The sequence below is a fragment of the Laetiporus sulphureus genome (assembly GCF_001632365.1).
Source record: "Laetiporus sulphureus 93-53 unplaced genomic scaffold LAESUscaffold_47, whole genome shotgun sequence".
Lineage (NCBI taxonomy): Eukaryota > Fungi > Basidiomycota > Agaricomycetes > Polyporales > Laetiporaceae > Laetiporus > Laetiporus sulphureus.
Window position 1 is genome coordinate 123,590 of NW_024468556.1, and position 24,356 is coordinate 147,945.

At 50.0% G+C, this 24,356-nt stretch overlaps 6 protein-coding genes across 6 annotated transcripts; 1 reads left to right on the plus strand and 5 right to left on the minus strand.

The window, feature by feature from the left end:
- Nucleotides 1–250: 250 nt before the first annotated feature.
- On the minus strand, nucleotides 251–1,302 carry LAESUDRAFT_730050 (uncharacterized protein). The gene is made up of 5 exons (XM_040909768.1): nucleotides 849–1,302; nucleotides 759–792; nucleotides 515–700; nucleotides 336–454; nucleotides 251–277 (listed from the first exon to the last, which is right to left on the minus strand). Exons 1-4 carry the CDS (start codon nucleotides 1,217–1,219, stop codon nucleotides 368–370), a joined length of 678 nt encoding a protein of 225 aa, XP_040760291.1. The 5' UTR covers nucleotides 1,220–1,302; the 3' UTR covers nucleotides 251–277; nucleotides 336–367.
- Nucleotides 1,303–1,515: 213 nt separating this feature from the next.
- On the minus strand, nucleotides 1,516–5,529 carry LAESUDRAFT_705903 (UvrD-helicase-domain-containing protein). Its single transcript, XM_040906604.1, has 17 exons — nucleotides 5,426–5,529; nucleotides 5,060–5,372; nucleotides 4,634–5,002; nucleotides 4,487–4,578; nucleotides 4,386–4,436; nucleotides 4,220–4,309; nucleotides 3,993–4,166; nucleotides 3,798–3,898; nucleotides 3,642–3,743; nucleotides 3,409–3,573; nucleotides 3,119–3,357; nucleotides 2,983–3,064; nucleotides 2,864–2,930; nucleotides 2,754–2,805; nucleotides 2,558–2,693; nucleotides 2,389–2,504; nucleotides 1,516–2,339 (listed from the first exon to the last, which is right to left on the minus strand). Exons 1-17 carry the CDS (start codon nucleotides 5,517–5,519, stop codon nucleotides 1,787–1,789), a joined length of 2,796 nt encoding a protein of 931 aa, XP_040760292.1. The 5' UTR covers nucleotides 5,520–5,529; the 3' UTR covers nucleotides 1,516–1,786.
- A 70-nt stretch (nucleotides 5,530–5,599) lies between these two features.
- LAESUDRAFT_730053 (general substrate transporter) lies at nucleotides 5,600–8,683 on the minus strand. The gene is made up of 19 exons (XM_040909769.1): nucleotides 8,360–8,683; nucleotides 8,240–8,301; nucleotides 8,180–8,187; nucleotides 8,111–8,121; nucleotides 8,033–8,055; nucleotides 7,822–7,976; nucleotides 7,700–7,768; nucleotides 7,589–7,646; nucleotides 7,311–7,535; nucleotides 7,161–7,259; nucleotides 6,974–7,104; nucleotides 6,757–6,913; nucleotides 6,608–6,697; nucleotides 6,501–6,554; nucleotides 6,379–6,449; nucleotides 6,235–6,320; nucleotides 6,099–6,176; nucleotides 5,994–6,032; nucleotides 5,600–5,931 (listed from the first exon to the last, which is right to left on the minus strand). Exons 1-19 carry the CDS (start codon nucleotides 8,423–8,425, stop codon nucleotides 5,752–5,754), a joined length of 1,662 nt encoding a protein of 553 aa, XP_040760293.1. The 5' UTR covers nucleotides 8,426–8,683; the 3' UTR covers nucleotides 5,600–5,751.
- A 1,406-nt stretch (nucleotides 8,684–10,089) lies between these two features.
- On the minus strand, nucleotides 10,090–13,044 carry LAESUDRAFT_730054 (uncharacterized protein). Its single transcript, XM_040909770.1, has 18 exons — nucleotides 12,870–13,044; nucleotides 12,798–12,815; nucleotides 12,660–12,749; nucleotides 12,129–12,604; nucleotides 11,943–12,070; nucleotides 11,805–11,886; nucleotides 11,661–11,746; nucleotides 11,532–11,592; nucleotides 11,359–11,468; nucleotides 11,238–11,300; nucleotides 11,152–11,176; nucleotides 10,981–11,090; nucleotides 10,820–10,924; nucleotides 10,687–10,767; nucleotides 10,612–10,630; nucleotides 10,506–10,551; nucleotides 10,376–10,433; nucleotides 10,090–10,313 (listed from the first exon to the last, which is right to left on the minus strand). The coding sequence occupies exons 1-18, from the start codon at nucleotides 12,959–12,961 to the stop codon at nucleotides 10,287–10,289; spliced, it is 1,677 nt and encodes a 558-aa protein (XP_040760294.1). The 5' UTR covers nucleotides 12,962–13,044; the 3' UTR covers nucleotides 10,090–10,286.
- A 97-nt stretch (nucleotides 13,045–13,141) lies between these two features.
- Nucleotides 13,142–15,318, minus strand: LAESUDRAFT_815202 (uncharacterized protein). Its single transcript, XM_040914665.1, has 4 exons — nucleotides 15,091–15,318; nucleotides 14,640–15,030; nucleotides 14,083–14,590; nucleotides 13,142–14,013 (listed from the first exon to the last, which is right to left on the minus strand). Exons 1-4 carry the CDS (start codon nucleotides 15,118–15,120, stop codon nucleotides 13,425–13,427), a joined length of 1,518 nt encoding a protein of 505 aa, XP_040760295.1. The 5' UTR covers nucleotides 15,121–15,318; the 3' UTR covers nucleotides 13,142–13,424.
- A 120-nt stretch (nucleotides 15,319–15,438) lies between these two features.
- Nucleotides 15,439–18,030, plus strand: LAESUDRAFT_744957 (oxalate decarboxylase; the record flags this gene model as incomplete). The annotated part of the gene is made up of 16 exons (XM_040911342.1): nucleotides 15,439–16,177; nucleotides 16,230–16,303; nucleotides 16,356–16,379; nucleotides 16,439–16,481; nucleotides 16,538–16,565; nucleotides 16,620–16,637; nucleotides 16,684–16,830; nucleotides 16,891–16,932; nucleotides 16,987–17,098; nucleotides 17,164–17,366; nucleotides 17,423–17,457; nucleotides 17,508–17,571; nucleotides 17,638–17,671; nucleotides 17,730–17,789; nucleotides 17,848–17,876; nucleotides 17,929–18,030. Exons 1-16 carry the CDS (start codon nucleotides 15,885–15,887, stop codon nucleotides 18,028–18,030), a joined length of 1,308 nt encoding a protein of 435 aa, XP_040760296.1. The 5' UTR covers nucleotides 15,439–15,884.
- Between the last annotated feature and the right edge of the window lie 6,326 nt (nucleotides 18,031–24,356).

Sequence of the window (24,356 nt, forward strand, 5' to 3'; positions counted from 1 at the left end):
GTCGCTTGCCGTCATAATCCGGAGTAAACCTACCTATCTAATCTGATAAGATGGTAAGATAAGATAACCACAATCAGGGTACCGCATCAGCAAAATGCTGGCCGCGTCGCCCTGACCTGAGACCACCTCGAGCTTGTCTGGCAACTGTTTCACAATGCTTTGCGCAGTATGCTTTATAGACAAGTCCTCAATATGAACACAATTAACAAAACATAAGAATCTCTTCGCGCGTTGTCTTTCGTGTTCGTTTGGGGGGGGGGGGGGGGCAACTCCGAGTCTAAACATCGGTTCTTTGATTGGTGAGTGTCATCTCAATCAATAAGTTTTAGTCGTACCATGGTACGTCCTGGTATTAATACGCCTTCATTCAGTCCGTAGCTACTCGAATGCAGCATGAGTTAGGATATGTGACAATAAGTCGTCGTCCATCTCGTAAAGCATTAACTTCATCGAACTATTGTGCAATCCAGATGAGATCTCCCTTCTAACGTCTCTAGACAACGAGCATGCTAACCGTTGCTCCTTGTGGTAAAGGAATGATCTGACTGCGTTTGTTTTCTTCTCGCTCCAGCACGACCATCTCTCCTTCTCGTCTCTCTGTTGTCTTCGTGGTTTGCCAACTCACGACTATATACTTCGTGCGAAACGTGACGTGCATATCCTGCTTTCTCACTCCCGGAACGTCAAATGTGGCAATAACCTGCAACTCCGTCGTTCAGTGCACATCCGATGAACTATCCGCGACAAGGAAGTCGTACCATACGACCGTCTGCGGATTCCCTGAATGTAGCACTAGGAAGATTGGTACACGTCAATGACCGGCCACCACGACAAAACTATCAGACTACCTCGATGGTGCGCGCTTTGCAGACCTGCGCAAGCTGGGCTGCTCCCTCATGGGCGACGTGGCAACCTCAAAGGAATGAATATTCGAGGAAGTAGCCCGCTCGAGCGACGCGACTTTCGACGGAGACATGGACAAAGATCGCTCCTTAGCCTGCCTCACCTCATCCCACAGTGAATCTGGTGAGCGTGGCTGCGGCGGATCCTGCTCACTTGGTTGCACGCCCGGGGTTAGCGGAGTGGGAGGGGGTTCCGGTGCCCCAGGCCGTTTCAGCTCCGCAGGTGAGCTTAGCGATTCTCGACGAGCGAATGCTTTCCCGAAGATGCTATCAATGGTGTCTATAGAGCAGCGAGGCCTATTCGATGAGCGGGGCATAGCTAAGGGAGACAACGTGTCGTAGGGGAGGAAATTCGCGGACGAACGACGCTTTTACATACTTCAGCAATGCTTACTCCACCGCGTGCTACGCGTGCGATATGTGTCGATTCGAGAAGCCAGCGGATCATAAATTGTGTGACATGTCGATGTGATTAACAAGCAGATTGTCTTTGCTGCTCTCCCCATGACAAGTCTCTTTGATCAAGGAGCAATCCATGCTTCGATCGCGACAATACCCTTCGTCGATCAGTGCTGCTAGCTCACAAACAGCTAGTATAAGATAACTCGCTATACCTGGGCAACGCTTGCAATGTAGCCTCGAGGATCCCACGAGGATCGCGTAACAACAGGAACACACTGAATGACTGGATGAAGGCCTCCTTGCGGCCTTCTGACGGGCTTCTTTGTGAGAAATAGACACAGAGATGCCAAATAACATCATATAGAAGCATGAATGAGATCAAGTCAATAGCATCTATGAGTACAGAAGTAATAAATTATCAATACCATGGTGCAGCCAAGGGTCCTGCAAAGGTGCGGAGTATCGGTCATACGCCAGGAACTTCATGGCAGTCCGCCGGGGGGCTTGAATTTCTTATTGGGGTACCCGACGGCCGTGCGGCTCATGCCTAGACGTCGCTTGCCTCCTGTGAGCGTAGCAGTAGAAGGAGCATTCGGCTTCCCATGCGCAGATGGACCTGCTGCAGAAGAACCTGTTCTTGGAGGTGCACGTGTTTGATTCGTGGTGGCCAATGGCATCGCAGGCGGGATTTCCTTCGCAATCGCTGGCTCCGCGTTGCCGGAGCTGGAGAAAGTCTCTTTGCGAATGGCCTTCATGGCACTGGGGGGCACCTCCTGCTGGAATTGACTAGTTGTGGAGGATTGTGGTCGCGAAGTCAGCAAGGCAGATGACGAGTCAAGATTGGGTCTTCGCGAAGGTGACAGAGGCCTAGAGTTTTGCTGAGGGTGCGAAGGCCGTGTTGGAAGCCTCCCTTCCACAGACGCTTTCGCAGAAATGAACTCCGTCGACGTCCAGGCATTCAGTGGTAGCTCGGATGAACGACCGGCAAAGAAATCTTGGTGATCACCGGTCGAGCAAGGCTCCATGGCAGCGTTACTGGAAACGATGAGTGAGACAAATCAGCCGTCAGTAGGGAATTGCTTACTATGCAGCCATTCTCCGCTCTATCTCATGTTTGTCTGGGACTTCTCTACCAAGCATTTGAGCAAGCTGTTCTAGGTCGCTTCCCAAGAATCTCCCTTGCTCATCGGTGAACAATTCCTAGGTATGCCGTTCAGTACTTCGCCTCTCGTTGGAAATCGCAATCGTCTCACTGGGTCGTTCTCAAGTACGGTCGATAAGAATCGTGACATCCTCTTAGTTTGATATTTGCCGGCTATCATGCGCCTGTCTGCATGCGTAACGTATAAGAGACATTGTGCGCGTGTGCATGCAACGTATAACAATCGCCTAAATACGGAGGTAAATTGTTTGAAAGAGACTTCACATTGTCAACTGCATCAAACGTACCGCTCTTCGTCACGATCGTCGCTATGTGGTGCGGGAAAGGTCCCCTCTTCCACTGTCATCACGCACGTGAGTACTGTGACCGGTTCCGCACCATGGCAGTGAGGGCTTACTGGCGGGTATGATAACCACAGGCCATTCGAGCCCCTTTGCCGCATGACATGTGGCAATATTCACTTTCTGAGATCCTAACGTGTCAATAATCCCACCAAGACCTATCATCAGAACTCGCCTGGTCACGGATATCGTCGTCTCCCGATTCCGCATCATTGGAGATTCCCATCGCCTGAATAAAGGCACGGAGAGGGGGTTCTCTTCAAGGACTGGTGAGACGATTGTTCGATGTACATCGCGTGAAGACCACGCACTCAGTCGAAGCGAGGCTGTCCTTCTCTCCAGGCACCTGTCGAGCCTCCTTCAAGTGTGATTCCTTTGTCTGCGTCAAGTCGGAAGAAGATGTCGGACTCTCTGGCTGGAATTCGGCGGCAAAACTGATCAACTCCTGCACGTTCTCCCAACGATCTTCCCAATCCGGCTGAGACCTGAGGTGTTTTCCGTAGTCGGACAATTCGAGCATTGAGCGAATAAGGTCTGAGGCTGATGCACCCTAGACGAATTCATCAGCGTATGACGCCACGGATTTCATGAATCAACGCACCTTGTTCGCCTGCCTACGTAACTCCAGGATGATTTTCACAAATGACGTGACCTTCTGTCTCAGAGCGGACTTCGGATCACCGACGTGTCCAGCATGCACGCATTCGGCGACTTCCATAGGAGATATCTTTTCCTGCGTAGCCAATGCGTATATTTCGGACAGAGCCTGCAAACGACCATAAGCAAAATTGAGTCTTTAGTAGACCGAAAAGAAAAGGACAGCCGCCTCCGTGCCTTGTTTCCAATACCCCGGCGTGGAATATTGATTATTCGATCGAAGGCAGGCGAGTACTTGGGATTGTCGACCAGCTGCAGGTAAGCCACGATATCTTTGACCTATGACATCCGTTATCACAGCTTGCACTTCATGAGATGGATTGCATCCCGCACCTCTGCTCGGTCAGAGAACTTGTAACCCCTTAAGACCCGGCAAGGGATACCTTGACTTTGCAGCGCACTCTCGAACGGCCGCGAGTATGCATTGAAACGTACTGTAATAACCACCAGGAGCGCCAAAGACCATCGAAAATTTAAACTTTCAATCAGTAATCGACGATGCAGGCTATTACAAAATCGGCCACTTACGGAGAATCGCGAAGTCTCCCCATCGCAGCATGCCCCCTGTAGCGGCCACCAGCTTCTTGATGATGCCCCTTACAATGAACGCGGATTCCTCGCGACCATCGTAGAATCGTTGCAAGACTGGTTTGAGACCTCCCGCATGAGTATGTCGCAATGTCTTGGGTATCCGATCTTCCACTGCAAGGTAATTAGAGATCAATAGGACCACTTAGTCACCGCTATATGCGCACCTTGTTCCACAATGGCCATGCTAGCGTTGAGAATAGATGCAGTTGACCTGTAATTTTGCTCCAGGAATATCTGACGAGTGAGCGGGAAGGCTAAACATAAGCATGGGTTAGTGGTGGGAGGGGCAGAGCATACAACTCCACAAGCAACTTTAACGCGGTACAGCACCTTTTTGCATCTTCGAAAGATTCTCCGTATTGGCAGACCGCCATCCATAGACTGATAGGCTCAGTCAAAAGATGCGAGAAGGCTTTGAGGTCATCACCCACTAGACTGATCTGGATCGCCTACGATTGTGACGCATCTGCTTGACGTTGCAATATGTTGCATCAGTTTGAACTGTACGTCGTTTGTGTCCTGACTTGAAGATTTGGCAGAGTTTATTGAAAGCGGGATACATAGAAGCTATCACTTACAACTCATCGACAAGGATATGTCGACACCATTCACTGATTGTAGGATCTCGCGACAAGAGTTCAACGCCATACATCAGGAGATCATCAAAGTCGAGACTGTTGGCCGCTCGCAGATGATCCTGGTACTTTTGATAGACCTTGGCGACAACAGCGTGGATATTGTCGATCTTACGCGTACCAGGCGCATTAGAAGAGGATTTCCTAATGCTTTGAGTTATATGACGACATTTTTTGAGAAAATCGGCAGCACTGTGGCCTTCTGCTTTTGCCTTGGATATGATTGAGGCGACAGCAGCTTCTGCAATGACAATTCCGCTGTCTTCTAGCACATCTTTGTATGTCTCATAGCATGTCTTGATCATCTTTTTGCTACCGTAGCGGGGTCATGATCTAAATCAGGAGATTGCCGCAGATGCTGGAACGCACCTTTCGTCCGCGTCACATACCGTGAAGTTATGCTCGAGCCCAATAACGCTTGCATGTACGCGCAGAAATCTCGCGCATAGAGCATGAAACGTACCCATCGTGACTTTACTGGTATTATCTTCTCCGATCAACCTGCTTAATCTCACCCTCATCTCCGCTGCGGCCTTGTTGGTGAAAGTGACTGCACAGATCTCATGTGGAGAGAGCCCATGACCCATTATCAGGTGAGCAATTCGTGAGGTTAACACCTTTGTCTTTCCGCTACCAGGACCGGCCAAGATCTGTAGTGGCACATTCGGAGGGTGTCGAACAGCTGAGATCGCGGGTTGCTCAACCGGGTGAAACAAAGGAATCCTGCAGACTAACCTTTTCGTTGAGCTTCATTCAGGTTCTCGAGGTAGTAATGCGCCATCATTCGTCGCGGGCCAGCAAGCTTGGAGAGCTGCCTCGCGTGGAACATCAACGTCAATTTCAAGCCGTTCGAGTTCGCGTTACGGCCCACGCGACGCGTTCGGTCTTTGCATCAGTCACATGATGTGTGGCGCGACAGTCGAATCTGGTCCGAAATGAATGAACGAAAGCGAATCCTTCAATAACAAGTACAGAAATATTATGAAGACAGGACAACGTAGCGAGGGCCGTTAACGGATACATGCATATGTTAGTGTACACGACTCTTATCCTCCAGGGTTTTACCCCTTCATCTCTACATCATGCTTTTCAGAGCTGCCTCCATCTGACGTAAAGTTGTATTGATCCAATCCGATACGCTTCTCGATCGCCAACTGGCGCTCTTGATCCGCCGCTGCAAGTCCCTGTGCGCCGAATACCTCGTCCATTTCCTCAAGAGTGAGGCCTTTCGTTTCAGGCACCTATCATGACATTCGGTTTCAATTACGTCATGAATGGGCATCGGCATCATTAGATCACTGACCAGAAATAGGATGAACAAGCCTCCCAGGAACGTGAAAGACTGCAGTCGATTGTCGGCGTCAGTTCTGTTGATACGCAGATAAGCAGGTGGGAAGCGATTGCCTACCCCGAAGAAGACGAAGGTCCCAAATCCGATATCAGACAACATGGTTGGTGTAACTTGACCCACGATGAAGTTGTTCATCTTCACATGGATAATGTCAGTGAAGCGTCTTAGAATCGCTGTTGCAGGCAATACAAACCCAGTTTGACGAAGTCGCGATCGACATTCCCTTTCCACGTACGGAGAGGGGCCATATCTCTGAGACGACAATCCAAGAGCAAGGACCTAGCGGAAAAATCATTATATCTTGGAATGCAAGATAATATGAGATGGAGGGGCTCACCCCAGCTATATCCGAAGCCCATGGCAAAGATCCAGACGAAGGCACAGGCAACCCAACCAGCCGTTCTGTGTCTGGACAACGGGTGTCAATATATTGTAAGGTGCAGGACGACGCAAACATACTCCGGCCAAGAATTCGAATACAGTCCAGTCAGGACAGCGACAACTAGGTGGCATCTGGTAAAGATCCTCATTAGAGCAGCGCCGACATAGGCGGTACAGCAACGTACGCGGCCATGAGGAATGCTCCGGAGACCAATACAGGTTTGCGTCCGACATTGTCCACCCAAAGAACCGCCGGAATAGTCGCGACAAACATTCTGCAGTGTTGTTGACTCGTCAGCGCTTCTCTCCCTGAATGCAGATGACTCGGATGTACACAATACCGACGACTCCTGTTGCCAAAAGTGAGGTGGTTTTGCCGGTGAGACCTAACTCCTCGAATATCGACGGCGCGTAGTACAGAATCGCATTGACACCCGTCCATTGCTGGAAGAACATCGTCAAAGTGCCGATGGCAACGCGACGAAGCAACGCTGAAAGGTTCAATCGCGTTAAAGTGAGATCTCGGATGCATCGATTGACAGAATACTGACTGCGCGAAGTGAGGAGACTTAGGTATCCATAAAAACCGAGCTTGAAGTCCGACTTCCACGATCCGTCCTGGTATTGTGGGAACTGAATCTCGGAAGTCTGCTTTTCGAACAAGTATTGTGCTTTGATTTCCCTACATCGAGCCTTCATTAGTCTCCAACCAAGCTATCAGATTATTTGTCAACTCACAGGAATTCAATTTGAATGACCTCTGAATCAGGAGGCAGATTCCGAGCTCTACTAAGTACAGCCAATGCTTCTTCATCGCGACCATTGTTGACAAGCCATCTGAACAGCCGATATATGTCAAGCACTCCCCAGAAATTGTTACCCACGCACCTTGGCGAGAAGGGCATAAAGAAAATTCCGACACCCAAGATCAGGGCTGGAACGAGCTGAAGCGCTATCGGAAGACGCCAGGCTGCAGGAGACTGGGTCGAGCCGATTCCGCCGATGTAGTTTGTGCCGTAATCGATCCAGAAAGAGATCATGATACCGAATGCGATGGCAAGCTGCTGCAGTGCGACAAGGCTTCCACGTACTTCCGGTGGAGCAAGCTCGGCACTGCGGGGTAAATGAGTATACGCCCACACTTATCATGGAGGAACGTCGCATACTTGTACAGTGGAACGGCCATACTCAGTGATCCGACTCCCCAGCCAGTGATGAACCGCCCTGTGATATGGGCCATGAGCTCATCAGCAAGCCAGCTGAGCCGCAACACACACCTGCAAAAATTGAGCCCGGGCGGAACGCGGTGTCTTGTACAATCACTCCAATGCAGAAAACGCCGACAGCTGGTTATTGTACTCAGCGATATTCCACATGACCACTCATTTTGGTAACGCACCGAGGACAATGGTGTACTTTCTGGACAACCTATCGGCAAGATATCCGGTACACAGAACACCGAACCAAGCACCCAACTCCAATACTGAGACAAACCATCCCTTCGGACCTGGGTGATCAACCACAGAGGCCATACGCTGATCGAAGTTGTACATGCTGTCCGTGAAGACATTAGTTCCGCCACTCATAGCTTTCGCACGTGCACTACCCACTCGAGCACACTTGAGAACACCCCCTGAGAATGAGTCGTCAATCTCCTGCGAATATAAACATACTCTGATACAACTCACCTGGTTATAACCTGACCAACGCGCAACGTGGTGAGGCATCGCTGCCGGACAAACCGTTATCGTGCTCACCATACAACCTGGGCAGATAAATTAAAATGGCATTTGCAAATTCTACGCTGTGTCACTTACAATCCTCCTAGCGAAGCAAAAACTGCAATGGCAAAAGTCTTCCGATTTGCGACCAGCCCTGCCTACAATACGAAAGCTTTTCGGTGAAGGGGATATCAGACAAATGCGGTATCGGCTCACCCATCCTGACTTTCCCTGGAGCGTCCTACGACGACTCGCAGTGTGTGCGACTATACCTCCAGCCATTGTGTAATCAGAGGGATATGGTGTTCAAGGAGGAAGGGTATAGGTCGGAACACCCGCGGTAGGTTCTCTACTTATGTGTTCCGGCTGAGCGCGCGTAGGTTCATGTCCAGACCAACCGGAATTGCACTGAATGTGTTGGTATTGCGGTCACAGACGCCCCGGATTCAGGGACCATACTCCAGACGACGCTCAGACCGATCTAGCACGATCAGAATCGGATTCATCCAGGGTTGCTCCCTCCGCGATGGGGAGCGTATGATCGTTCTGCCCGGCGTTGAAACCATCGCTGCGGCCAATGAGAGCGTGAGTTCTCCCACGTCCCACATCTCGTTACGTTGGCCGGCCCGGGAGGGCAAACCACCCCACTAGCGCATGCGGGGCTCCATCTTCAAAACGCTGCAGTTGCCTCAAGCGCCCTTAGGCCATTTTCCTTCCTTCAGCGTTCGCAGAACCATAGCAAGAACTTCCGAGACGTGCCTCATCGACGGAGCATATCTTGAGCTTCTCTTGAACTGTTCCCCCTTTAACCACGAAACATTGGACGGAACGGGAGATCTACCGACGGACCTCTGACGCATTGGCTGAGGCGTGTAACATCATTGACGGAAATTTATCGGATCTGCAGAGTGCTCTTCCCTCACCAAGTCCACCCCCTTTGAGCTGCGGAGAACAGGAGAGGAATTGCGTTGAACCATGGTACTTTGTACCAACCAATGGGGCGCATCATTATGAAGGTTCGAGGCATTGCTAGAGGCACGCTTTTCTTGGTGGCCAGGGTGAGCGAGCCTGAGGCTGGATCGGTGGTAATGAACGTGCTAGATGTTGTGATGCTCGGTGTATCGTCGGCCGCCGCAAAAGTCATATGCGGGCTTGCGTGTCGGCACCTTTGGTACCAGTAGGTGAAAACGGCGATGTACAGCAACTTGTTTCTGCCCGGCCACAGTATACGCACGCCGAGGGAAGCAGCAATGACTCATTTTGATTGTGAAAGGCCACAAAAAAACTCGTCTGCCCAATTTACCTGCGTAGTGGCGGTATTCAGAACGTCTGGGCCCGAGTAGGGCTTGCCTAGTGGTGTGCGGCGAAACCGTTTTCATTTGATAACAGAACCATTACGAAGCGCCTCAAGCTCCGTGATAGAAGGAGTCCCCTGTATGCCATCATCCAGGCTTCTTCTGTCCCCTTCCGTTGCTCCGTCCTTCCTCTCGTCGGCGAGAGAGATTTTTCTTGCAACCTGACTAAAACCCTACAAATGTCAGCCCCTGCTACTGCAACGCAGACTTCAAACGTCAATCCAAGAATGCTCCAGTTGCTATTCGACGCACGAAGGACCGTTTGACGTACGATCTGCGTGAACATTACAGAGTATCTTCACGAGACCAAGCCATTGCGGTTAATGATCATCGGTGGCGTCACTAAAACGCACACGGATGGCGTGTCAACGTCACTCGTGCCGACGACGATCAAGGATGCCGCCGACATTAAGCTTGCACCCGACTTGTATCCGGGCACTCCGGGCCTACCTCAAGCGTCGCCTTCCTCTTCCTTTCCCCGCACCCACATACCCCACATTGTTCCCAACGACGAGGGTGCGGGGCCGGCAACGATCTGCGCTGTCTTTATACAGTCGTCGATGTCACTCAGTACGTGTTTCTGAATACTGCCGAGGAAGTGCCGGCTATACTTGCTCAAAATATCCTGCAACAGTGCCTCGACATTCGTCTGTCACCGAACATTCATAAGGAACATCCACCACATCATGAGGGATATACAAGTTCGCATTGGTGCCAAAAAAAGTCTGGATTTACTGACTCACAGTCCCGACTCCATTTTCGTGCTTGACCTGGTGGCATGATAGAGTTTAGCAGATGAACATAAGAGACGTGTCCTTTGAATAGCGCCGATCAAGTTCAGTCTACTGGATGCATTGCAAAGTTCGGAATGGCTTACGATCGGGTGGGAGCTGGAGAGCTGAGGTTTCTGGGTGTACTTTCCATACAGGATCTCGCTGGATTGAAATGAAGTGATCAGCAAGTTCACGCATTCAGAGGCATGTGGCAGGTGGACATGAACTACTCACCGGACGTTGACCAGAAGTTGCTGATAGCTCTGCTGTTTGTTTTGTCCTAAGTCAATGGGATAGGTCAGAAGATAGGGGCAATAGGACACCCCCGTTGTAGACGTACGGATGCATGTCGTGAATGCCTGAAGAGCAGTCATTACATGAGTTATTACTATGTAGAGCATGCAAGGAGGCTTACATAGCTCATTGCGCCCACAGCTTCACCTCCCTCAAACGTATCCGCGCTCGTCTGCTGATCTTTGCATCCGCCCCAACAGATCTGACAACGCGTGCGTGAGACGTCTCAATGTCCGTTAGACAGGGCAACATACCACGTCAGCGGGGCTCGTCTTCGTCTCCCGTTTCTTGTTCCGAATAGTCTGATTATGACCCGTGACTTCCTTCACGAGACCAGTCACCGAGCCTATGGCTCCCATCTTCGTGCGATGGCTCAGTTTTGCACGATCTGACGCTGAAGGATGGAGCGGCTTACGATATCACCACGTGCATACGAGCTGACAGCGCCGAGGAGGCCCTGCGCCGCTTCTGCAGCAAGGTTTGGTTCTTTGATTTTTCCTTCGTGGGAATACATCCATGGCAGGTCTGCACAATCCCGCGCGTCAGCGTCTCAGGATAATTGGGAAACCGCATCCACCATGCTTACCCAGGACAGACCCTGAATGGCATGACTTATCATGTAAGAGGGAATTTAGCGGGGGTAACACTCGGAAGAAGCGATTAAGGGCATACGTCGAAGAGCGCAGTGAGACGACAGCCGGGAGGAAGCGGCTTCACGAGCATATCGTGCAGTTCCTGCGTGCGCGGTCAGAAGTGTGGCAGACATCCATGAGAAGAACGGGTCGGTACTGACATCATCGACTATCTGTCCGTTGACCTTGAAGTCGAGCGGATAGATTACCTCATCATAGCCAGATTCTTCGTCTCCATCCAGGTCCTTCGTGAGGCCGCCGTGTCCAGAGTCTGAAGTGCACAAAACACCCTCAACAAAGCTGCAATGCATACACACATGAAAATGGCTCGTACAGTGGAAGAAAAGGGAATCGTTGGGCCGCGCATCACGCACAAGCCATTGCATCGCTTGTATCTGGAATATGTATAGCGATGAGCTATGTCGACCCATTCACCTGACTAGCTATCCAACCGTGCACTTACCATATTCATCCTCGTCGGGATTGCCCTTGGGTTGGCCTGGTCATCGGTCAGCATGACGATGTCCTCACCCTTGTATCCGTATTCGGCTATGCAAAAGCATCCTTTTAGAACGCTCGTGCGTTATGGCGATGAGAGCCGACTCACATATCAAAAAACTCCGCATGTTGTTGGCATCATTGATGCACCCTTTCAGCTGCTGAGACGTTCCAATGTAATTGATTCCAATCTGCAAATCTCCTCTCAGCATTTCATCAACAACCCATGACAGGAGTGCACACGTACACAAAGTGCCTTCCTCCTCCCGGTACATTGGGAATATTGGAAGTACGGCTGCTGGCGCTGGTGGTTCGGCCCTTCCCACACAGGCCCATAGTGCTGCTGCTCTGCCGGAGGCCGTGGCGGCGGGCCAGCTAAGATTGCAACTCTTATGAGCTTTCAGCAGAGATCCCAACGTGTGCGAATACATACGCGGAGGAGCATATCTACCACTTGACTGAGCGGGGGCTCCATAGGGAAGTGGGCTATGGCTTGGAGGCGGCCCTGGGGGTGGAGCGTAATGACTAGAAGGGATACCCGATTGCGAATACTGCGGCGGAGGAGCTCCCGGAGGCGGTGCATAGTGATGCGGCGTCGACGCGCCCTGACGATTGATGCTTGAGGGCGATAACATCTGACTGGGAGGCGGGCAGGGAGATGCCGCATACCCCGCGGAAGCATAGTTGCCACCAGGCCTCGGAGGTATAGCTGGTGGCGCCCCGTATGACGTCCGCGGAGGTATGGACGGCGGAGGTCCCGGGGGAGGGGTGAAACTCTCGGACGAGGAGTACCCGCTGTGGTGGTGATGGTGATGGTGGTGAGGGCGGTCCTCTCCCGGGAATCCCTGCCCAGGGTAGCCTGGTTCTGGGAAGCCGCCAGGCGGGGGACCTGGAGGAGAGCCATATGGGCTGGCATGTACGTGATCATCAGAGCGATCGAGCGATCCGAATGAAGAGCACTCACTCGAACGGTGGCGGTGCTGGTGGAGGGGCGTATGAGCCATAGTCAGGCCGATAGCTGGTACGCGAGTCGGACGATGGTGGCATAGCGTCACTAACCAGGATGTCCAGACTGAGATAGTGCAAGCAGCAGGAAACTCACGGAGAAGGGAAGCCATAGCTACGAGGAAATCACACATCAGTACAGTTTTACCCTGTACGTGGAGATACATACGGTTCACCAGGCGGCCCAGGGCGAGGAAAGGGCGGAGGACCAGGCGGAGGAGCGTAGTTGCGGCGCTGGTTGCCCGGGTATTCGTCCCACATGATGGTTTATCGCAGAGTTCGGCTGCTCGTGCGTGCTGTTCGCTAGCTCGTTGCTGATGGTGGGTGATGAAGGAAGACTGCGCGCCCATCGATGCTCATTGACACACGTCGCGCAGCACGCGCTTGTCGCGGTCACGAGACTTTCTCCGACGTGGTGAGAGTGCACGCGTGCTGGTTCCATGCACAAGGTTGTAACAGTATTCAGGGTGATACAAGGCAATACAATACATGACAATGATCAACTATATCCTGCAAACAGGTCTACGGAACGATCCAGCATGTCAGCTTCAAACCCGTCGACATTGTCCGTGGCAACATCATTACGGAACTTGCCATAGACAGATGGTGGCTCGTTCTCGTGTAGTTGAGTGATGCCACCGGAAATTTCTGCAGCATCGCTGGAAACATCCGAGGGTGCCGATGCTTGATGACTGACAACATGTACATCCTGGGCAAAGGGAGATTACTTGTTAGAGCGCTCTACTTGCGAGGCGGCGGCCGCATGAATTTGCGCAGCGGCACGAGCCCTCTCCCGAAAGGCGTCCAAGAAAGAAGCCAGTGGCCTCAGGCGCCGCCCGCGAGGGCCGTTCGATCCTGACTTATCGGCAAGGTCAGGAGGTTCCGTTCCGATACCACGTGAGATTAATAGACCCTGGCCAGGATCACGCTGCAGGAGTACAGAGGTAGGAGGCCGGTTCGAGCTTGAGGAAGATGAGAAGTGAGGTTCATTACAAGCAAGAACAGAAGCGGGATGGGTAGACGTAGCACGTGTTGTGTTCGGCAAGACAAAGTTTGAATTCGCAAGTTCATTGTGATCGATGGCAATGGCACGAGGGGCTGGGGAGGAAGCAGAAAGAGGGGCATCTAGCATGGATGAGAGCGTCATACGTCGCGAGGGGTCTGCTTCAGAGCGATCGTCGGGTCGTTCATGCTTCTTGCATTGTGTCCTGGTGCTCAGTGCTACCATAGGCAGTGGAGCATGGCCAGATTGTTGGGGGCACTGATATCGACGATTGACGGTGTCCAGAACGTCATCCGAAACACGTTCAGTTCTATGCAAGTCATACGTTAGAAGTTTTTAATATCGCAGTCAAATCGGATGAACCGGTAAAACAAGTTACTTTGTCCGGAGCAAGGCCTCATGTTCCTCCAGAGGTATGAGCGTAAGCGGTATAATGTCCGTTCTAGCGGCATCGGCTGCATCACCTTCATGTGTGATAATTCTAGTTGTCGTATTGGTGTGCTTCACGCCGAAGCCAGCAGGCATCCGAGGCTTCCACCTGGATACCGGTTTCCTATCTCGCGTCGAGCCTGGTGACTCTGGAGCTAATGGGATAAAAGCAGATCGTACGTCGGGATACGGAGCGGTCTTGCGCGGATCAATGAGCTTCCTCTTCTTCGATCTGGAGATTGTTCCGGGTGGAGAGAGGTGATCATCGTAGAGGAACTTCAGCGAGGGTCTATTCGGTGTATGCGCGTCACTCGACTGCAGAATCCCGTTTTCGTCCGGGTCGACGTGCGCTAGGATTGCAGCATTCAGCAGACGGGATGCCATGGAACCCCGCCTCGGAAGGCACTGCGGCACGCGACTCCTCTTCACCATTCCTCCGTTCCCATTATGGACAGCTGCTACGAGACTGATGAGCAGCCAATGCCAATCAATAAATCTGGTGCTCACCTCGTATTTCAAAACTTTTATTATTTCTGAAATTATGGCCATCATCATGAATTATCTGCGTTTCAAAATGCACCCGATGGCGTTTGCTCTGACCATAGCGACTCTTGGGTGTTTGCGCTGACCATCTCAGGAAGTCATCCACAGTGATGTGGCTCTTCAATGAGTCAGAAGTAGGACTCCTATGATGTTGTGCACCAGGATTTGCTTGAGCAGCGGAGGAGACATGAGGGGCAATACACTGTGGGCTAATGGCACACAGAGTTTCTACTACCACTGGCCCTTGAGCCCCTTCGTTCGGGGAGGCGGGCCTGCCAGGCAGGACAGAACACTTCATCTCTTCATCGTCTGTGTCATCGTCGACGTCTGCGCAGCGCTTGCGTTTCCTCTTAATCTAAACGTGGCCGTACATTGTATCTGCATCCGGAGAGGATGTGAAAGTCAAATTTCTCACAATGAAGTCCGGCACGTAAGTAAAGGCCATCAGGCTCTTCGTAGAGAGACTTGATTATCAGCAGTACTTCCTCAGTCGGTACGCCACGTTACACGTCAGCGTAGTTGTGGCGATGCAAGCTAGCAAACTGAGAATCAAGCAAGGGTTTTGCAGCCAAGCCTTGTGAAAGTTCAAGTTCAAGAGCTAGTGACCCAAAGACAGGTGGAAGTTGGTCCTACGTTGACGCAGGGGAGAGCAAAGCACTGGTAATAGCTGGCGGTGGTTGGGCGGTGGCACGCGTTGCCGTGGCATGTGACCGCGAAGCGCGACGCGTTGCAATTTCAGGTTGCCTCTTCTTTCTTGCAATCCTCGTGCTGTCTTCGAACGTATCCAGCTGTTGCGAGTATATCTCTGGCTACCGAAACGCGAATGAAGTGGCGTCCGACTCACTTGAAGACCTCTGGGTTGCAATCAAGTCAGGTTCAATCAATGGGGAATTCGCGAATGATGTTCGGGTACTCCTACGCCGCGTCTCGGTGCCGCTCTTCTGCGGCTTCTATGACACTAACTGTGAACCTGGGCTATGATAATTCGGAGGCGATATGCCAGCAAAGACCCGACATGTGTATCTTTGCGACTACTTGCGCGGAACTTACGATCAAGACGGGCCAACCGAGTGCGCCACCTGATGGCTGACATGAGGCGATACAACGATTTAAGGTGGGTGACTGCATGAACATGGCGCCGTCTTTCCTCTCTTCGATAAACCTACTTCCCAGTTGTAGTTCAGCCTCCATCGCCAATTCTACGGTAAGATGGGCAAGTCGCGGCTCCCGATTGTCTCGCTGTGCTTAGTGGCCCTCTCGTCCGTGGTGACATCCGCACCTTTAACTTCCTCGTCTTCGACATCCGGTTCGCCTTCACCAAGTCCAACCCTCCCGTACGCAAGTGACAATCCGAACGTCGAGCTATGGAACCAGGACTCCTACATTATTCCTGAACCGATCCGCGGTTCTCTCGGTGCTACCATTCTCGGGCCCACCAACGTGCTTCTCGACTTGCAGAATCCCAGCCTTCTTGCACCCCCGAGCACCGATCATGGAACTATGTACGTTAGTTGCTCTTGCAGTAGATGTATGCGCTTGACACCTGTGCTGCAGACCGAACGCAAAGTGGCCATTTTATCTCAGCCACAACCGCTTGCAAACAGGAGGCTGGTCTCGCCAGCAGAATGGTGCGCACACAACTCGGCATATGTAGCTCCAATAGGGCTGACGGCGAGCCAGTCAACGACATGCCCATTAGTATCGGTAGGCAAATAGATGTCGGGCGCCCAAGGATACGTATTCATGTACTGCCACATGTGTAGAAATGGCTGGAGTCGACATGCGGCTTGAAGCAGGCTCTATTCGGTGAGTGATGTCTGCATGTATCCGTCTGCATGGTTCTTATGGTTGTGCCGCCGAAGTGAACTGCACTGGCATACAACGGCTGAGGTACGTCCTGCTATTAATTACAATGTGCCAAAGTTCTGATGTGCTAGGGGACAGTGGGCATACGTTCTGAAGGTCTGTGCAGATGCAGCATACAAGACATTCTCTAATTCTGGTATAGGGTACAACTCAAATCACAACAGTTACACCGGATGGCCAAAACTACCTCGCCAACGTCAACCAGGGAGACATTTGGTACTTCCCTCCTGGCCAACCTCACTCTCTGCAAGCAACTGCAGACTGCCCTGAAGGAACAGAATTTCTTCTAGTGCGCTTGCCCTAAAGCCTGACAATCGTCCTGCATTTTTCATAATTTATACATTATCAGGTCTTTGACAATGGAAAGTTCAGCGAGGACTCTACATTCTTGGTAGGATCATCGTGATTTCTCCTCTGATCGTGCAGATGCTGATTGGAGTTGCAGTTGACCGACTGGCTCGCGCACATACCCAAAGAAGTGATTGCAAAGAACTTTCAGGTGGACCAGTCTGCATTCGACCATATCCCCGATCAGGAGCTCTATATCTTTCCAAGCAGTATGTGATCGTCTACATAAGGTTTATATCGGTATCCATCATCTCATTTGATGTAACTGCTGTAGCTCCTCCTTCGGACAATGGGGACCTGCCCATCAGTCCTCAAGGGCAATCGTCCGAGCCCTACTCGTTCCCGCTGTCTCAGTACAATGCGACGCAGCTCCCCGGTGGCACAATCAAGATTGTTGACTCGACCGTTTTCAAGGCGTCGAAGACTATCGCCGTCGCTGAGATTACGCTGGAACCGGGCGCGATGAGAGAGCTGCATGTTAGTGCTGTCTTTCTATGCTTGTAAGCTTGCGTTGACGTATCGGCTGGGATCAGTGGCATCCGATACAAGCGGAGTGGGACTATTTCATGCGAGTGAAGATGGAGCAGGTCTCTGCATTTTTACTCAAATTAGCCATAGCTCCGGAAATGCTCGTATCACCCTGTTCGCTGCCAATTCCGACGCTCGAACGTTCGACTACCAAGTGAGAGCGTTCAGATTGTTACACAAATATTTCAATACGCCTTATCAACGTATATTCTTCGCATAGCCTGGTGATATTGCCTACATTCCTCAGTCTTACGGTGAGCAGCGCCATAATTGCATGTGACAATGACACACGTTCTGATGAATGTTGCTTAGGGCACTATGTCGAGAACACAGGCAACACCACTCTCCACTATCTCGAGATCATGAAGACCGGTAAGTCGGATATCGTTGCATCCGCGCTCAGCTTGTTGAAGTAAGGTGATTTTCCCAGACAAGTTCCAAGACGTCAGTCTGAACCAGGTGTGAATTGGTGAATGCTCGCAACGCATAATGGCTCATGAGTAACGTGCAGTGGCTTGCCCTGACGCCGCCTGCCATCGTGAAGGCGCATCTCGACGTCTCGGATGACACAATCAGCCACTTCAGCAAGACGAAGCCTATCATTGTTGGATGACACGTTGGTCGCGGTCCTATCATGTCAGTTTCAATGATGCACCTAATTCATATCTACTACATCTGTACAATGCGAGGCACATCGGACAGTTTCAATTTGCAACGCCGAGTGAGAGATGGGCGTCAGTGATAGAGCCCCGCGATGCTCCCTGTACTAGCTTACACCTTGTTCTACACGTTCATTCAGCATCAGTTGCACCACAAAAGTGTCGCAGGCGAGAACACGTTTGGAATGAATTCAATATTCAAACATGCATGTTGCATGCCGATACAGTTGTGTCTGTACACCATACATGATAGCATGACACACTTTAGGCATTACACCTGGGATCATTGTTGGTGTTTCAGCTGGGCCATGACCACGATGCTTGGGATGCTTATAGTACCAAATTTGGCCAGGGGTAAGAATGTAATGCTCTGTGAGATGGTGAAACCATGGGATCCTATAGCCACCGACAACTGCACCTCCATTGACTAACGCCATCGTGACAGGCACTTGTATTCCTGCCCCGATAGCCTGATGCAACATAAGTAGAAGAGTCAACTTAAAACCGAACATATGAACACACAGGAACAATAGGAGTGTCCAAGCCATAATCCAGGAAAGTTATATACCCCAGATTTTCAGGTTGATATGCCCATGCTGCTCCAGGTAAAAGACACCACTCGGAATATGCAAAAGAGACACCAATGGCAAGACATTGAGTGTGCTGCCTGGTCTTAATCACCGGTCTGGCTGCACCAAAATCAGTGAAGAGTAGATCTGTCATGTCTGGCCTGGGAAGCGACTGGCCTCAGAGCCAAGCCAATCAGTATAGATAGGTGCCAGAGCAGCCATTGCTGAAATGAAAAGTCAACAACATGAAGGAAAGTGCAGCCTCATCACCCCTACCGTTATGATTTTGAAAGATTCAGTGTGTTGAAAAGCAAGTTAGTGTGGTCTTTTATGTACCCCACACAAGGCAGACAAATTTCACACAGTGGACCTAGGAGAGAGTTAGACCAAACCAAAAGAAGAAGCACAAGAACAATAGCCAACAAATACAGCACAAGGAAGAACAATAGTGCACAGTCTCACCATGCAGCTCAGGCTTCTGACTAGCAGTTTCATTGAAAAAACGACATTCACAGCACCCAAGAACAAAAGAACAAATGAACAGAGAACAAAGGAGGGATGTGAACTGGTGAGAATAACAACACAATACTATATAGGAACAAAAGGGCAGTGACAAAAGAGACCTGTGCAAGTACACAATTTGAAACATTCCCTTTTTGACTCTTAACCACCACCATCGCCATGGACGGCTAAAGCTGTTTGGAGAATCCAGCCCCCACCTGTACCCACTCACGACCATGGAGGACCTGAAAGCCCCTCCAATGACATTTCATGCCCACCGAGATCTTCCACGACAAGGCTGAGCACACTGGTTGCCTTGTAAGCCCCCCTCTCGCACTTTTCAGCACCAAACATGCATGCCCAGCGCCACACATTGGTCCTTCCCCCCTCCTTCGCCCACCGTCTTTGTAACCTTTGCCGACTCCTTCATTCAGTTCCCATAATGGGTGGCCCCCCAGGTGCTCGATGGATGGGCTACGGCCTTCGTCATTCCCAGTCTTCTCCCCCTTTCCCCCTTTCCCACCACCTCTACCCTGACACTCATGGACCCTGGACCATCTCCTCAATGTCTGCAAGCAGCCTCTGCTTTATGCAGAGCATTCAGTTTGCCGGCTGTGCGGCTGGCCTTGGAGTGCGACTGTGATTGCCTGGATCAGGAAAGTTTTTGTCAGATTTGTGACGAGCTCTGTAGATCACCACTAGCTATTTGGGTGAAAAGCCCAGGAACAGGTTGGGGCCAGGTCTGACCTCACTGACATTAAACTACTATGCTTCTATTATCGGTAGTCATATGCTCAACTTGTTCGTTTACACATCTTCGACATGGCCTACAGCCATGTATAAATAATGTATTTAAAAAAATAAAAAAATACACAATTTGAAAAAGGATCTGCCTTCTTGGACTTCGCAACTTGCCGGTATCCGGCGAGCGACCAACTAGGCATGTGATCAATAGTTAACTTATAAGAAGTTGGTCGAACAAGCTTCGTCTAGAGTATGGCAAGAAACTCCTATGTTTTTTTACATCAATGTAATTTACATATATTTTACATGTAATTTACAAGGTATTTTATGTAGTCCCAAAATACCCATGTTAAAAATGTCAAAAAAGGATCATCATGTGCACCTTCATATCGGTGACTGGGCAGGCAAAAGCTGGGCAAAAGCCAAGAGAAAGAATCATAGAAAGCAGGCCAGGTGCCAAAATGAAGGGAGAAGCTGGCCACCTGCTTGAAACTTTGCTCTGATGATTAAATCTGATGCTTTCATTTTTCATGCAAGCGAGTGGATTGGCTCAGGGAAATCCTATGACAGTGCATCTTCCTATGTGTATGATGCATTCCTCAAAGTTCTCAATATACCAGGACCACTTGAACATGCTTTATTCCCATCGTCATCCACATTTGTCCTGTCATTTCTTGCAAATGCTCTACCACCAGTCTCTGACAGCAAGATTTGTTTTTCCCCTCACATGACATTTTGCAGCAGTTCTTCAGTCTCACGACCCTCACCCTTCCTCACATGACACAGTGGAGCAATGGTTGAATGAGCCATCAACAATTTGCAGCTCTGCTGACCAGTGTTGTTGTTGACCCCAGTTATTGGGTGATAACTGGGGGTAAGACACTTTAATCTTGACCTAGAGAAAGGGTCAAGCGTGATATGCGTGTGACCCCGTGGTGGTGCATGAACGTTGATATGCTCAACCACGTCCTGGCCGTGAGCAGCGCTCCTAACCAAACCCCTACTGGTGGAAGGTGAGCTGGGGCTCTGTCTGTCTGCGGTCCCTTTGGACTATGGTCACAGAAAACTTTAGATGATAATGCAGTGATGGGCGGCCATGAGTCGTTCAGCTGTGATGCTTGAAACAGAGTCAGATTGTCAAAGGTTCTGGATCGGTGAGTGTCAGACTTGACTGTATGAACACCTTCGACCAGGAAACAGTCGAAAGCTGGAATGCAGAGGTGTGTGGGTGTAGAATGCGATTGGCCACTTCTGTACTTGTGAACTGTGGTGGCTGAAGGTCTGGGCTAGGGCACGAGGACCTTCTATATCTGAAAAGTGCTGGTCAAGTGCCGATGAGCAACCCCTAGCTGCCTCTGAACTGGGTCAAGCACCGATGAGCAACCCCTAACTGTCTTTGAGCTGGAATAAGCGCTGACAATGAAGCTCTGAGCACTTCTGACTGGAACGAGTGCTGACGATGAACTCCTGGGTGTCTCCAAATGGGAACAAGCACCGACAATGAACTCCTGGGCGCTAGCGAGGCTATGGGATCTGATGGGGATAAATCCTGGTTTGAGACTCGTGACTGGTGGCGTGCGAGCAAAATGTGATGGCGTGAGATACGAGAACGTGATAATGTGACTTATCTGGCTGAAACCTGAGTCGAGCTAGAGGCCACTGCTGAGAGTGCTGCCTCTCTCGGTGTCGAGAATCCCAGAAACGTAGAACGTGATCGCAATAGACATAGACGTAGTCAGGCACAATGCCCTAGCATAGACAAGATGAGAACTGAGCACTGCTGCATGGGAAAACTCTGTGTGAAACTCTCTTATTATTCCTATGTACAGTGTAGATTATATAGTGAATTGGAAATGAGCCAGCTGAGTCGCTGAAATGTGTTTCTGATCATACATTGTGTTTCCGATCCATTGAAACCTGTCACAAAGCTCATCCCTGCCCCCTCTCCATATCATACAGTCAGGGAACTGGAAGTTCGACTCTGTCAGGGTCCATTGGTCCACTACCCTATCTTCCATTCAGTTAGTGCACTTGTTCATTTCCGAGTTGTCTAACTGGTCATGTTCCACTCTCGCGCTGCACCTTGTAATCAGCTATGCTTCCTCGTGGCTCGCTCATCATTTCCATACCTCATGTTCACCTTCTGACCCCTTCACGCAGTTCCATGTTCCCAGGCTGTCAGTAAAGTCTTCTTTGCCCACTCGGAACTGTTTCAGCTCGATGTTTGTCTTTCTGGATCGCGGTGACTCGCTATCCGATTATGCGATAGTCGGACACAGTTTCTGACGTTTTCCGGTCACAGAATATCTCAGTGCGTATCAATGTTCATATTATTGTACAAGTTCAACCAAACATCAGTTCATTGCGAGAATGCTTCTGTCACAAAGTATAAAGCACTTAACCCAATTAAGGGCAAGTCTGCTTATGTGACCTGCACAAATGATCCACATATAAAAGCCTGCCACAAGGGCTAGGCTGAGGATGCGTGCAGTGGCATACAACCAATAATCAAGGCAGAGCCCCAATGTATGGCTTTGCACAAGTGGTGGAAAGGGGAAGCTGGCCTGCTAACTGCATACAATAGTATAATGAATCTAAGGTCATCCCTTAGATTCTCATGGGCTCATATACATGTAAAGCTGGACCCTGATCACTCTAATTAAGGTGTACCTATTGGGGTCTTAGCAAGCTACATGTCGGAATATCATGCCAAAATCAGTAAGGGCTCTGGCAGCAACTATGGCAACTATCTACAAAGGCCGTGGTTATGCCAAGGTAATCTTATCTCATCCAATGAGATAATTGCCTGTAAGTGGGCTCACTGTTGAGGGGCCAATGGATGATAACCAACAGGGCACATCACAATGGTTATGACTTCAGGTGAGAGGATCTGTCCAAACTCAGATCAATGAGTGAGACAATCAGTCTTCATCTGATTAAGTTTGTGGGAAGATCCAGCCTATCCTATACCTGGCTATACTGTATGCCAGTTGGTAGGGGAATCCCTTGTAGTGCCTGTCTATTGGCTGGGCAGCAAAGTGAGACCACTATCTGAGTGACGAATTGGGTGCTTGCTAGCTTCTTGGTTCAATGAGCTTGAGTGAGCCTATTGTGGGTCAAAGGTTTTCATTCTGGGCAAGTGGCCTGATGTCACGTGACCAATGCCTGACAACTTCTGAATAGGGCAAGTAGCCAGTGTCACATGACTGGAAGGCTGAATCATGGATGCTTGATGATTATGTGGTAGACATAGTCGTATCTGCAATGTATGTGATGATATTGTGCTGTTTGTCCAAGGATCCACTTTGTGAGACCAATATGAAGGTTGACGTCCGAATAACCACTTGTGGTTGCCAAATGAGGACTTTAATGGTGCAAAAAGAAAGGTGCCACCTAATACTGTGACAGCTTCATGCTCTATCACTTTAAGCCATTATTGCTAATTATAGTAAATAATGGATCATGTGCAGGTCATGCTTGACCTCTTGACCCCATCTTACCCCAGTCATTGATGGGGGGGTCAATCAGTTGACCCCAGTCAAGTCTAAGGAGTTAAGCCTTGACCCCTACATCACTGCTGCTGACAGTCTGCAGATTGAGGAAGATATCGACTTGCAGTTGGCAGAACTGCAGCACATACTATCAAGCACTGCTCTAGTTTCTTCTACAATGGCTAACGACAGTGATCCAGATCCCATCGAGTAGATTCAGAGGGACAGCCTGACACTACGAGTACAGAGGACAATGCAACATCACAGACATGATGGCATTTGCATCTATGGCATATGCTGAGTCAGTCTTTTGTCTTTGTAAGTGATATTTGCAACATTGTTATTTTGTATCTCAGATTGTGAAAATGCAATAGGACATTCAGTGATCACAGATTAGTTACGAACCTTTTGAGATATGCAAGCATCACACATATACAAATAATATATCAAAATTCAGCACTGTGAAATTTGAGTTGCAAAATATTAGATGATAGTTGCAAGTCTGGCAAATGAAAATGCAAAGGGTAGATTCAGTCAAGGAGGCCTATATTCAACATCAGAATCAATACATCTTACACCTCATGCCAGACTGAATCAATGATGTTGCATATGTTCATGTAAATTTCTGCTGCAGAATGTTGAATATAGCCTCCTTGACTGAATCTACCCTTTGCATCTTCATCTGCCAGACTTGCAAATGCCATCTAATATATATAATTTGCAACTCAAATTTCACAGTGCTGAATTTTGATATATTATTTAAATACTATCATTGGCCCTGCAATGCAACTGCGACAGTAATGCAATTCACATTCTCCAGAGCTTTCCTCATCCCACAAAAGTCTGAAAAATTCGCCGTATATGACTGTAACCATGATGACTATGTCTACTGAGTTCTGTGTCCTTTGGTCAAGGAGTGGACAAATAATAGGCAGATTATGGCCTGCATGCTCAAAATGTGAGATTGATCAGGCT